The following is a 12,818-nucleotide window of genomic DNA, read 5'->3' on the forward strand; positions in this document are numbered from 1 at the left end:
AAGTAAAGAGGAAAGGCTGTAAAAATCACAGCGTTAAAAAGATGACATTAAGGTATTTAGTTAATTACATATTTAAAATAGATTTAATATTCAATGTTTAATGTAAACATCAAACTGATTTCAGTGTATTTATCTAGAGAATAAGAACGGGCAGTACGCTTGAAGTCAAAATATAAAGTAGTTCTATGCTACACACCTTTGTTTGCTCAGGTATGAGAGGATGCAAACCCATTTAATAGCTGCTGATGTTTCTAGTATAATGCACATGCAATGGAGACAGTTTATATGGCTGGAAATTCCAACACATTATTCCAGCAAAAACATTAATTTTGCATCCAGATTAAGATTAATTTACCCAATTATTTTGTTATTTCCATGCTAACAAGTGCTCCTGGTCTAAGTGTCTCCACAATGTTCAGAGAAAATCAGTCATGACCTAGGAAAAGGCTGCTTTCTGTATGTGTAATGGAGGTTCATTTTCCTAAAAATTAAGGCCTCATTTAAAATAAAAATAAACCACTTGAAGATGTTCACATAGAGTAAGTCCCCAGTACATGTAAAGTGTGTGAGTGAAGGTAAGATTTCATGTATCATACTAGTTTGTTACCATTGACCGAAATGACTTTTGAAGACTGAATGTATAAAAGATCACAGTCTCTGAAAGTACAATTACAAGAAATACAGTCTCTTGACCATATTTTAATGCAGATGCTGCTGTACTGAAGGATTTTGTCTGCAAACTTATATTCAGGGTGAAATGATGTAATCTTTGATGTAAGTCCATAGAAAGAAATATAAGAACATAGAAGTAAAGTGTTTTTTTCACTGTAAGATTTTTTAATTTGTTACATACCTCTGGCATGGAACTGACTTCATGCACTTGTCCGATAAGTTTACAGTAGGACTGAAAAAGCAACAGCAGCTGGAAGTGCAGTTTATATAATCTCTGACACAGTTCCAATTGCTAAGGAAAGATTTGTGGAAGAAAAATCATAAAGATCAGTGAGTTAGGCTAATTTTCAATAACTAATAAAACACAATGAGATAGTCCAGTTCTCAGAAAACATTGTTTTACTGGATTATGATCATATACTGTTTCAGAAAACGACATTCTTCTGCAGGTAAGTCATATATGACATTGAAAATAAAAATTAGGATGGCTAGCTCTCATGTAGCACACATCAGCATCAATCTCAAAGCAGCTTATATACATTAGCTTCACTATCTCCAATTTGCAGCTGGAAAGCAGATGCAGAATATGGGGGAAATTGCTTTGCTGCATGAAACATAAAACTCTTTAAAACTTCAGAAATGGCCAAAGAGCATTTCTGAGAGGATGGAAATCCAAGAGAGAAGCAATGAAGTAGTTGTCTAAGAGGTCAAAGCTTCTGCCTGCTTCTCTAAGGGAAGAGGGAGAGAGGCAATAAATCCATCCAGGAGCAGTCAGTAGGAAGTGCCAGCTCTGCAATTTAAACCTCAGCTCATGAATTTTCCACCATCTTAAAGAAACTATACAAATGATGGATGGATTTTAATGTTTAAGAGGACCTCTGGCTTCTACAATGTATTCTCTCAGATTAAGTAGATATTGTTCTATGTATATTAACTTGTTTCTTCCAGTGAGATGCGCAGTGCCACACAAAAGGTGTTGGGCACATTGAAGTAACATGTGATGGGCACGTCTGCCATAGGACTCAAGTTAATATGTTTATAATGCTGGCATTCGTGTGCCTTTCAGGAGGAGGAATCTGGTAGTTCCACAGCTGGATCATGATGGGGAAGGGAAGCATATTTGATCTTTGGCAAATTACAGAAGAAGTGAAACTTCTGCAAGTACAATTGCATGCCAAACATGACAGAAAAGGAGAAGCAGCAATTAATGTCTTTGCTTCCTTAAAGCACTTCATACACGCTTAGCTACCAGCACGTACTTCAGCTACTTGCTGAACTGAACTGCAAATGCCAGCACAAATACTTTGAAAGTACTTTAAAAACATGATAAATGTTAATTTCAGTGAAGTTCTTATTTACATATGGTTCAATATTTAAGTGCCAGGGTTTTTATTAAGACAAAATTAGAACAGCATCCTTATGCATTTCCAGTTTCAAAATCTCTGTACCCTCCATACAAGGCTGAGGGGTTGAGGTCAAGGAGATGTTCTTTGGCAAATTTCAGCTTTGTTTGTCAGGGAGGAGTGGACACCAACCACCACCTACGAACAGTCATCCAAGGGCACTGCCAAAATCAAGTAGAGGTAGTCTCCTTCTGAAGGAGGTTTATAGAGGAGAACGGGAGCAAGAGGTGAGTGCCAAGCCACGGGGTGTCAACCTGGCAGGGTTTGTCTTGCTGAAGGCCTGGCAGACAGGTCTGCTTGCACGTCAGCCCTGCTCTACCACAGCAGCGTCACTCAGCACGGTAAATTTGGCTGGTGTGAGCTCTGTAGTGATACACTGTTTCTGGTTTCCAAGTTGGTATGTTTTATGTTTGTTACTGGTGGTCCGGGTTGGAGTGTTCCTGTCCCAGATGGAATCCCACCACACCTGATAACGACAGCAAAGACCCACAGGAAGTGAAGTAAGGCCCATCAGATCCATAGTGGGGAAAAAAGGGAGGTAATGGCTGTGCAACCTGCTAGGACAGAACAGACTCATGGGAAGGGGCAAAACCTATTCGTGGCCAGGAGAATGAAGAGGTAAGGCATGAAGGATGCTGCCTGTTAAATAAACCTGCCCAGTGGCCATTCTCTGTAACTGAGGCCACGGACCACCGCCATGCTTGCATTTGCGTGGCTGATCATTCTCCTCCCAAAATAAAGAGTGAATGTTTAGATACAGCCTCCTGGAAATGGTTCTGGCTTCTGTCATACTCTAGCCATGCTCTGCATGTCAGGGGGTGGCTGGCACCCCAGGCAGGGAAGGTGCTAACTGTTCACCCCTAATACCAGCCTGAGGACACACACTTGCCCCATGGTCCTTTTTTTAGCCGGAACACAGCCGCAGGTTCTCCAACAGGGATCCAATTCACTCTATTCAAATTTTGGAGAACCAGCAACATTATGTAACAGTTACATACACATCTACTTGAAGCTGTCAGGGAGTTAAAAGTTAATTGAAAACCAGGACACGGCACAACATAAAAGAATAAAAATCTCAAGATAGCTTGGCGTGTAACACATGACTTTTTTCAGTCCTTACAGAACAATAATTCAGTTTCACCCTTCTGGTTGCTAACCTGAGTGAAAACAAACTAAGGTCAAATCAAAGACTCAAGTTTGACTCAGTATTCAGTTACCACATCAAGCAATTCCATCTTTGTTCTTCCTAAGTATTAGAAACCAATAGTGGTGAAACTATTAACATATAAACAAACACAATTTAAACCATATGTCAACTCTAAATTGTAGATTTGCATTAGGCCAAATTGAGAATTATGAATTCTAAAATAACAAAAAAGTTATCATCCATTTCAGCATATGACATACATTTAAATGCTTGATTTAAAAAAAAATTATGTAAATGCCCACTTAAAACATATGAAGGTGTCAGAATTTTGGTGCAGTATTTTTAGATTTCACAAAACACACATTAGTAAATTATTTTAGTCACTGCATGTAGAACCACATATTCTACAGGAAAATTATAATGAAAAAGGAAAACATGCTTAGAAGTAAAACTGGGGTGTATTAGTCCATCTACAGATGGACAAAGTATATGAAAAGAACTTCAACTTACTGCAAGAGATTCCATTTGCTACACAGCAAGCATGGCACAGGAGAAAAGGAAAGGAAAGAAAGTATAGTGTCAGTGAAATGCATGCAATAGGAAGCACAGCCCATCTTTAATAGCATAACTTGTCAGCAGTATTAGCAATGCTTGCCTCAATCTCATAACTGGTTGGAAATATCACACACAACATGCACAACTTCTTAATAAAATCAAACTTTAATTCTAATGGTAGATTCCAGTCTAAATACCCTCAGTTAGGTCTTCAGATTTATTAGTTCTGATTTAACCCACTCAGTAAATGCTGTAACTAACAAACACAATGACATCTGCCCAGTTACAGCCTGATGTCAGTGCATACACACATAGTGTTACAAAACATTTGGAATTCTTATTAAAATTATTTACCTTATCATCCGTACAAAGGCAACAAACACAGAAATGTGAAATAATGCTAACTTTGTATAGCCTGACAAAGTGTTTCATTCTGGTTTCTTTCCATGGGCCTTACTATCAAAAAATGTATGAAAAGTATTGTCCCAAATTCTGCCCTACTCTTCTGTAAAACCATGACAAACTATGCTTCAAGCTCTTGTGATGTTTAATTTCATGCCTTTTACATTGCTTGAATAGTTTTCTTCTTTTATTTAGTACTCTTGAAAAAGCCCCTTTCTATCTTGGCTTCCATGCAGTTCACATAAATTAAGCTTTGCAAAGCTAAATTCAGGATAAGAGGACAAGAGCAGACAGATCACTGCACTCTAATAAATTCACAGGTGTGCTGGCTTGTGTTTTTCAAATCTTGTTTGTCTCTGTCTCAGCTCTTCTGAAGTTTAGTGTGCCACCAACTTTCATTGGACTTTCAAAAAGATTGCAATCCACATATAATTTCTAATTTGTCATGGAATTTACGTTAAAGAAGGTGGGGGGGGGGGAGGGGGAAGGGGGGAGAGAAGCAGCAAGTAAGTGAATTCCATGATCTTTTTTCCCAGAAAACACGGTCTTCTCTGTACTGCTTCCAAAATCATGGCAAGCCAAAAAACGGGGTGGGGAAGGGGTTTCACATTACATGAAAAACCCTTCTTCACAGAAAGAAAATATGCTGGATACAAAATCTGCCTAAACTATATGGATGCTCAACTCCATATTGCTGTATAATTTTATGAGTGCAACTTATTTTCCTCTTTCAGCATAAAATGAAATATTCCTTTGAAGTTGAAAAGACACTAATTATTGGACTAAGTGACAATTCTTTTAGTCCCAGGCAGCAAAGGCTCGGGTAGAATGATCCTAGCCTTCACTCGTGTTCTCAATGTCTAGTTTAATTCCTATAGTAAATGAAGTACTGGTTTAGATTAGTAGATAGACACTACGCAATTAGTGGTGTTGCAGCTGAAAATACCAAATGTTTAGAGTATTTGGATCACTCGCACAGTCCTTTATGCAGCTAGTAAATGCTGCACCTAAGGAGGATGCAGCAACACTCTGATTCAGTTTTTTTATTGAGACAGAGAATTACTATTTTGTACAATTAGCAGACAAGGAAGACAGCAAAGCACTAATTTTTAGATCATGGGTCTTCTTGCTTTTCTCAAGAATCATTTTTACATACTGAAAAGAGATGAGAGTTACACAATTATTTCTTAAGACATTAACACTTTGATGGCTACACAGTCTTCAGTTATTTACTGGCACAGAAGAATCCCACCGTAACAAAATAACTGCTGTGTGCAAGGGGCTATTAATTATAAGTGCATTTTATTAAGGCATTCTATCTGATTTGATGTGCCAGCAGACAAAAGCTTTTCCCACAGTCTAGGAAAGTGGGTATATATAAAATTTGTGTATATATCAGAGAGAAAAAGAGATTCAGCATGTGCTGTGCATTCTTAAATATCCACTGGACTTGAAGGACAGTAGAAACTATTCTGTTTGGGGAAATCTGTAACACAGATGTGTTCCTCCTTTAGGAAAGGTGCCTACCTGAGCCAATTTTACCTCCCTGTCAATCTATGGGTCTGTCAAATAGCAGTCAGATAATTGGTTACTGAGTATTAAGAATGCCTAACTTAACAATGAGACTCACTGTGTCTTGAGTTTTACTGTAACTCAACTCAATTCCAGATGACTATGGTCCCAAGAAGTACACCTCCAGTCTTACTGGCATCCTAGAGTAATTGAATGTTTAGCCACAGGAAAAATCATAGCAACAGAGACATTCTGATTTTTTGGGGCAAGTTTTTCTGGTGTGCAGCATGTTGTAAATATCCACTAACAGTCTGAGTTTGCAAAGCCCACATCCATTAGCTCGTAGTGGGCTTTGGGATGAGCAAGGATTAAGGAAGGTGTATACTGACTTTGGACTTACAGAGTAAACTGAATGTCTCACTGGGAGATAAATACTTATTTGAATTAGCAGTTTTAACTGACAAGGAAAAAAATGACCTTTTATGTATCTCTTTTCCAGAGAAAAAGACCCAAACAAAACCAGACTGACTAGGTTCAAAAAAAGCCTTGTTTAGTAAGATTGAAGAGTGTACCGATAGCTGTACTCATCTGAGACTGTTACACCTCGACAGACAGCACAATGTCTGTCACAATACGTCCAGTTAATCTTTTGTCTATCAATTGACTCCTATGTCGTTGAGACTCTGTTGTTCAATGTAGCATCAAAGTTTACAAATCAGAGACACATCCAAATCACGTAATCTGTTGCAAGAATAAGAGGGTGGGGGGGAAAGACATTCTGGGACATGAAGCTTTCACCCCATCTCAGAAAAGTTGCTAGCTCCAGCAGCTGACCTAGACAACTTCTATTTCAAGCTTCTTCAATGTCAGAACAAGCAATCTCTGCCTTTGCCCATGTTTAGTAACAGTAACAACAGTCAACAAATCATGTGCAATTATTTTGAAATAAGATCTGATTAGAGAAACTGATGCCAAGTTAGATACCGGCATCAGCAGGCACTTGTGACGCAACTGCTTGTGCTAATGCTGAATTTGGTCTTATGTCTTGTCTGTAGAGGGGACTATTTTTACTTTAAGCGTTTTACCAAGCGGGGAGTTCTGAGAGCAAGGTGTTGCTTTTTTCTCCTTACAATTATTTATGAACCTTTTCCAGAAGCAGCCAGGTTTTGTGCTTAGCTAAGTTGTTGGGTTTTTTTGTTTTTTTTTTTAGGCCAGAAGTCTCCAGCAGGATTTCAGGTCCTAGTCTAACCTTGGTTCTTCCTACAATTATTAGATTCTTTAGCTTTCAGGGTGAAGAGAAAATGAGAGGAAAAACAATACTTGACAGTCTGGGAGTAATTTTTCCTTGTCCCTTCCTAATCACATTCCTCAGTTTCCCTGGACTCTTCCTCCCATTACACTTTTGTTGAGTGAACAGACCGTTTCACAGGGAAGCGCTGCTTCAACTGAGAGATAAATGAGAAAGGGAAGAAAAGAGAGATGCCTATTGGTCAAATACCTACCATCCTGTCAACTTCCAAGGAATAATGCATTTTGGGCTGAAGGAACAATGACGGGGAGAAACCAGGGACTTCTGAAGGAATTAGAAACTTCTCTTTTCAGTCTGTTTGATAAGTAGTAAAAATACTAAACTTGGCTTCACAAAACACTTAATTCTGAAACAGAGAACACCTAGCTGAAAACAATACCACATAAGTGGAACATGACATTTACTAACTTCTAGATGCATTTAGGCCAGCTATTTGAGCTCAGTTCAGTTTATTTCTTCTCTTCAGCACTCCTTCTCCTCTACTTTTTCAAAAAAAGTAAATGTAGATGATCAACATGCATGTTCCAATAGTTACACCTCCCTATGCATAGTTTATCTCCTTCTCCTGATGTACTTGCAGGAGAGGTAGTAGCATGTATTCCAGGTCTCTTTTCAGATTTAGGAATAGCTCACTTGTAACTTCCCTGTACACAATTCCTATTACAGAATAGACAGTATCTTATTTAAATGCACTGGAAGCTGCCTGTCACTTTTGCTGGTGCCAATAACAGGTGGGGGAAGACTGAACAGTTTTCCCACTGCCTGTGATTGCAGCCACAGGACTTATTAGCAAATTACATTTGCTAATAAGGTCAAGGAAGCCAAAAATGCAGGGGTGGCAAGAGCTTGGGATTCTTGGGAAATGGCATAGAAAATAAAAATCAGGGAAGTTCAAAGATGGGAAGACAAATACACAGAAGTGGGAAGAGAGGTTAAGATAAAACCGGAAGAAAATAAAGTGAACTGGGGGAGAAGACAAAAAGCTAATATAAGAATAAACCAAAGTATTTGAAAAAAATGGTTACAACAGTCAGTTGTGTGTTCTGAAAATGTCACCATTATCTTTCATAAGTTAAAATACATGGAAAGAGGAGATGTCACTTTTTTCTACACGTCGTTGCTACTTCCTGATTTTGGCTAATTCTTTCCAGCCCCCTCTAGTCCCCATCCCTCCATTCTTTTGTCTCCAAAAGGAGAAAAAAAAAAAACAACTCTACAAAATAACATTTCTCAATTCATTCTAAGCCACTAAGATACCAGCTGTTTCTTATAGCTTAGTATATTAAATAATAGGAATGCCTGCTGATGGTGCTGATTTCTGGAAAGACTGATTTGTTAACTAGAATCAACACACTGAATATATATACTTATGTGTATATATATGGGCACATGTATATGCAAAACTTGCTCAAAAGTGATATTTTGCCATAGCTATGAATACTTATCTACAGCATGAATTATTCCACTGGCCATTTTACAGTCTTTATTTCACAACTACTAACCTAAGCGTATTTCAACCAGGCAAATCTTGCTGTTGGGCAGACTGAGTGTATAACAGCTGTAGATAAAATGAGTGTAATGTGGAAATGCAGTACTCCAGAAATGATTTTCAGAGCCTCTGTGCTGTGGGAAACTGCTGCTGCAACATCTTTCTAAAACGGACAGCATGCACAACCCAGACAGGGTTAGCTCTGCTTCCCTGTCTAGACTAGGAAGGCAGCAGTACTGCCTCTGAATGCTTCCCATTTCCTGTGGCCAGGGCTGAGACGACAACACCTTTGAGCCTTACGTGTGAAAACTGGATTATGCCCAAGCCCAACAGAGACACAAGGAGGAAGTACAGCAGGATCTTGTGGGTCTAAGAACAAGATCTATCAATCACATGTGTTACTTTACAGGAGAGAAATATTAGGGCTCATTCATTACCTTCTCTTCTGAGTCCCCTGGCTGGCAGGTAATAACTCCATCTCGTGAGCCCCCAGCGAACGTTGCTTTGCAGTTTGCAAGCCACTGTTTTGAGAGAGAAATTAAAAGAAGATATAAACACAACCTATGGTTTGATTGGAAGAAAAGTAACAAAATCTTAACTTCACAGTATAGCATGTAAACAAATAAAAATCTGCAGTTGCATTTTTTATCTACACAGACTGTGGCAATTTGCTTTGACTGTAATTTAAAAAGTGTATTTCTGATTTCTGATGGTATTTGAATTGCATAAACCAAGAAAATGAATTAATTACTGAAAAAGGGAGAGACCCGGAATATTAAAGATGCCAATGTTTCTAAAATTAAGGGATACAATAGCTACATTTTTTTTAGTTCTGGTTCATATGTTCAGGAAGAAACACTTCATGAATCCAGTACTGAAACATGGGTTTTTATCAGTTTAACCAGATCTGAGTGTATCTGCAGTCTCCTGACATAGCACACAGACATACAGAACAAATATACACATGTACAAAACATAATCCAGCATACCGAGAGCGTTGCTTCTTTCCTGTTGTTGTATGTGTCCAGGTACTCCTGTAGCTCCAAAACACTGAACTTCAGCTTTTCAAGAAGGCCACAAGAGAGCAGCTGGAGAAATGAAATCAAAAAGTCTAGGAAATATGACTCTAAAAATATTAGCAGAGCAGAAAGTATTGTAAAGATCTTGCAAAAGTACACTTAGATTTACAGATACTAATGCTGAAAAATATATTTATGCAAAATTATACATAAATAGAATACTATACTGAAAACTCAATAGCAAAAGTTGCACCAATGATAATGTGGAGTTGAAATTGTGTTCTGTGTTTAACACCTTTGCAGAGGACAATAAAATACTGCACAAAGCCTAAGTAGTCATCTCCACAGAGGAACAGCTCTTCCACAGTCATGGCAGTGGGCCCAAGAATACACTTTGCAAGTTTCTACCTCTGTAGTTCTGTGTGAGGCCACACTGTCCTGATGCTGTTGCATAAACATGGGCCAGAATGAAAACAGCGGGAAGGGTCATCTCCTTCATTCCCTAAAACTTATTTTTATCCTCCAGCTCACATCACCGTTGACTCAAATGAAACCATTAAACAAATTACCCTAAAAATATCTTCTCCTTTTTTTGTTTGTGGAGCCAGCAGGGTCAAGCAGGCACCTGTTTTATATTGTCTTCTGGCACAAAGGCTTAACACATCATAACTGTTCTATGATTCTATATTGCCCATCTGCCAGTATCTACCTAATAATATGGAAAATACACGGAAATATGGTTAAGAATAAGAGACAAAATTAGAGATAGGAGTTGAGTATCTTTTTGACATATATACTCAGGAGTTGCTCAAAAGTAAAAGAGCGAGCCAGTAAAATAACACACTGCAACACAGCACATGCCTTTTGAAGAGAAATATACTCACTGTTTCGGCGTCTACAAAAAGAGTGGGACATTCTGAACATGTTGTTAACATCTGAGAAGACCTCACAAACTTGGAGCCTATTCCTCGCAGGTTGTCTCCTAAGTAACTAGCTGCATCGCAGGTTAAGAAGCAGAATCTTTTCTGAATATTCTGGAAATAAAAATACAACTTATTGTATTCTTCACTCAAGTAAAAGTTTCCTTCCTTTGCAAGCAAATGGAATGATTTTTTCTGTCCACACAATAACATGTGCAAAAGAGACTGTTTCCCTATGGAGAACTGAATGTGTGCTCAAGGATACTGAATAATAGTTATTATGCCAGAGACAGCATACAGCTGGGCAACTGCAAAACTAATTGCACAATTCATAATAATCTACCGCTGAAATACATTCTTTCTCATAAAGACGATTCAATCTTCATATAGCCTTTTATCCACAGGTAGCTTTTCTTTCTTGGTTGCAGAGCGTTAACAGAGTTGATCAGCACATGACTTTTTCTGCCCATTCCGGGCATTGTTTTGTTAGTATTCCATGTCAAGTGGCTAATCAGATAAGATAATGGACATCCTAATGCCAAACAGCAGCATGGAAAAATCAGAAAAACCCTTTTGTTTTCCCCTGTGGGAAAAACTTTCTCACTAAAACTTTGTTGCTTGGGAGGACTCCAGGAATACTACATTGCATCCGGGAATTATTCTTCTCGGAAGATTTTTTTTGTGTTTCGAGTTGTAATCCAGTCAAGTCTTTAAGAAACATTCTAGTGCTGATAGTTTCTTTTCAGTGACTAATAAGTAGGTTGACTAATAAATAAAACCAGTATGTTAGTCTTGCAGGAACTGGAATAATTATATTGATAAATACACAGGAGGTTTCACTGACAAAATGTATCTCAGTAAGGTCAACTGCTCGGCAGGTGGGAGTAACATGAAAATATAAAAAAAATATAAAAGTATGCAGCATTTTTGTATGATTCATTCCACATTACTATGGGCATTTTTCTGAGGTTAGGAACTGCATTACCATAAGCATGCCTCAATGAAGAGAAGTGCTTCCCAAATACCAATCCGGATGACAGACATATAAATAGCCTGTTACTGTTCCTACACTGGAGCACTGAAGTTAAGTACCTAAAATCAAGTAATAACTGAATTCAGACTTTATTGATAACGTAAGCTGTTGGATTGCATGATTTTTTTTTTAAAAAGCTACATAAGCCCTCACACTGTAGGTAGGGTAAACACTATGAATTTATAAAATGGTTAAAGACAAACTTCCTCTACAGACCAATTTCATAAGTGCTTATTTGCGAATCTCTCCCTAAAGCATCTGACCTGACCATGTGAACATACTTGAAATCAGATAGATTGATACTTTTCTTACTGTATGTTTCTACCATCTTACTTAACACAGAAACAAAGCACTATACATGTCACTCAGCACATGGATCAGATTCTCTGCTGCACTGAGTCTGTAGCAGAGATAAGGGGCTTCTACTAATTACCATCCAAACAAGTAAATTATTATTTTTATGAGCAACTAGCACAATCATCTGAATCATAGAACTTGGTGACAGTTGGAGATTTATTACTATGACGCCTTCTGAAAAGAAAAATACAGTCCAAGTCTTAGTGAAACTATTGCTGACAACTCTTCTGGCAAAGGAAAAAGATCTAGATTTGATCTTAATCCACTGAAAAGAGCTAGCTGAGAATGTGAAAGTGGAGTGAAATTTAGAAAAACAGATTATGGAACAGAGTCCAAGAGATGTTGGTTGAAAGGGACATCTGGAGAACATCTGATCCAACCTTCAGCTCAAAGCAGGGCTATTGCCAACACTAGATCAAGTCAGCATGGCTTTGTCTAGCACAGTCTCGGAAGCTCTATGGTCAGACATTCCTCAGGCTCTCTGGGTAACCTGCTTAGGTGCTGCAATGCCCTCCTGGGGAAAGTAATTGAGTTCATGAATCTGAGGCAGTGAAGGAGACATTACAGAAGTAATACAACTTACTTCAATGCATTCAGAATTTGCAGGAAGGAGCCCATAAGAAATAACTTCACGGGGAAAGGAAATAACAAGAGGTAGCCATTCTTTAGGAAAAAAAAAGAAAAAAGAAAAAAGAGGGAAGAAGCACATTCTGTACCACCACAAGATAGAAAATACGTTAAGACATACACCTGCCTATATCACAGATATTTCAGTCAGGCAAATACTCATGCAAAAAAGAAGAACAGAAAGTGAAACTGTGTTAAGTTACTAACTTAAGTTAGTAACTGTGTTAAGTTACTACCAAAAATAGCACAGAAACGTAGGCATGATATGCCAATGACAGAATGCATGATATGCCAGTGAGAGAAAGGAAGAGTGTCAAGAAGCAAAGTAGAAATAATTAAGAGGAAGGCCAAGGAATCACAATGTAGAGAAACA

The 12,818-nt window shown here is 38.2% G+C and overlaps 1 protein-coding gene across 11 annotated transcripts in view; it reads right to left on the reverse strand.

Annotated features, from left to right (window-relative positions):
* FRY (FRY microtubule binding protein) overlaps positions 1-12,818 on the reverse strand; it is a 231,138-nt gene that overhangs the window by 3,456 nt on the left and 214,864 nt on the right. For 8 of the 11 annotated variants that reach the window (XM_062615077.1, XM_062615076.1, XM_062615078.1 and 5 more), the window contains 5 exons: positions 10,393-10,542; positions 9,479-9,577; positions 8,927-9,010; positions 3,733-3,750; positions 854-964 (listed from right to left, as the gene is read on the reverse strand). In XM_062615077.1, coding sequence (XP_062471061.1) covers positions 854-964; positions 3,733-3,750; positions 8,927-9,010; positions 9,479-9,577; positions 10,393-10,542 — 462 coding nt within the window. The remainder of the gene's footprint in view (positions 1-853; positions 965-3,732; positions 3,751-8,926; positions 9,011-9,478; positions 9,578-10,392; positions 10,543-12,818) is intronic. The other 3 variants (XM_062615071.1, XM_062615070.1, XM_062615075.1) reach the window with 1 other exon arrangement.

This window comes from Pezoporus occidentalis, unplaced genomic scaffold, assembly GCF_034315485.1.
Source record: "Pezoporus occidentalis ecotype Australia unplaced genomic scaffold, CSIRO_AGI_Poc_V1 ctg18, whole genome shotgun sequence".
NCBI lineage: Eukaryota > Metazoa > Chordata > Aves > Psittaciformes > Psittacidae > Pezoporus > Pezoporus occidentalis.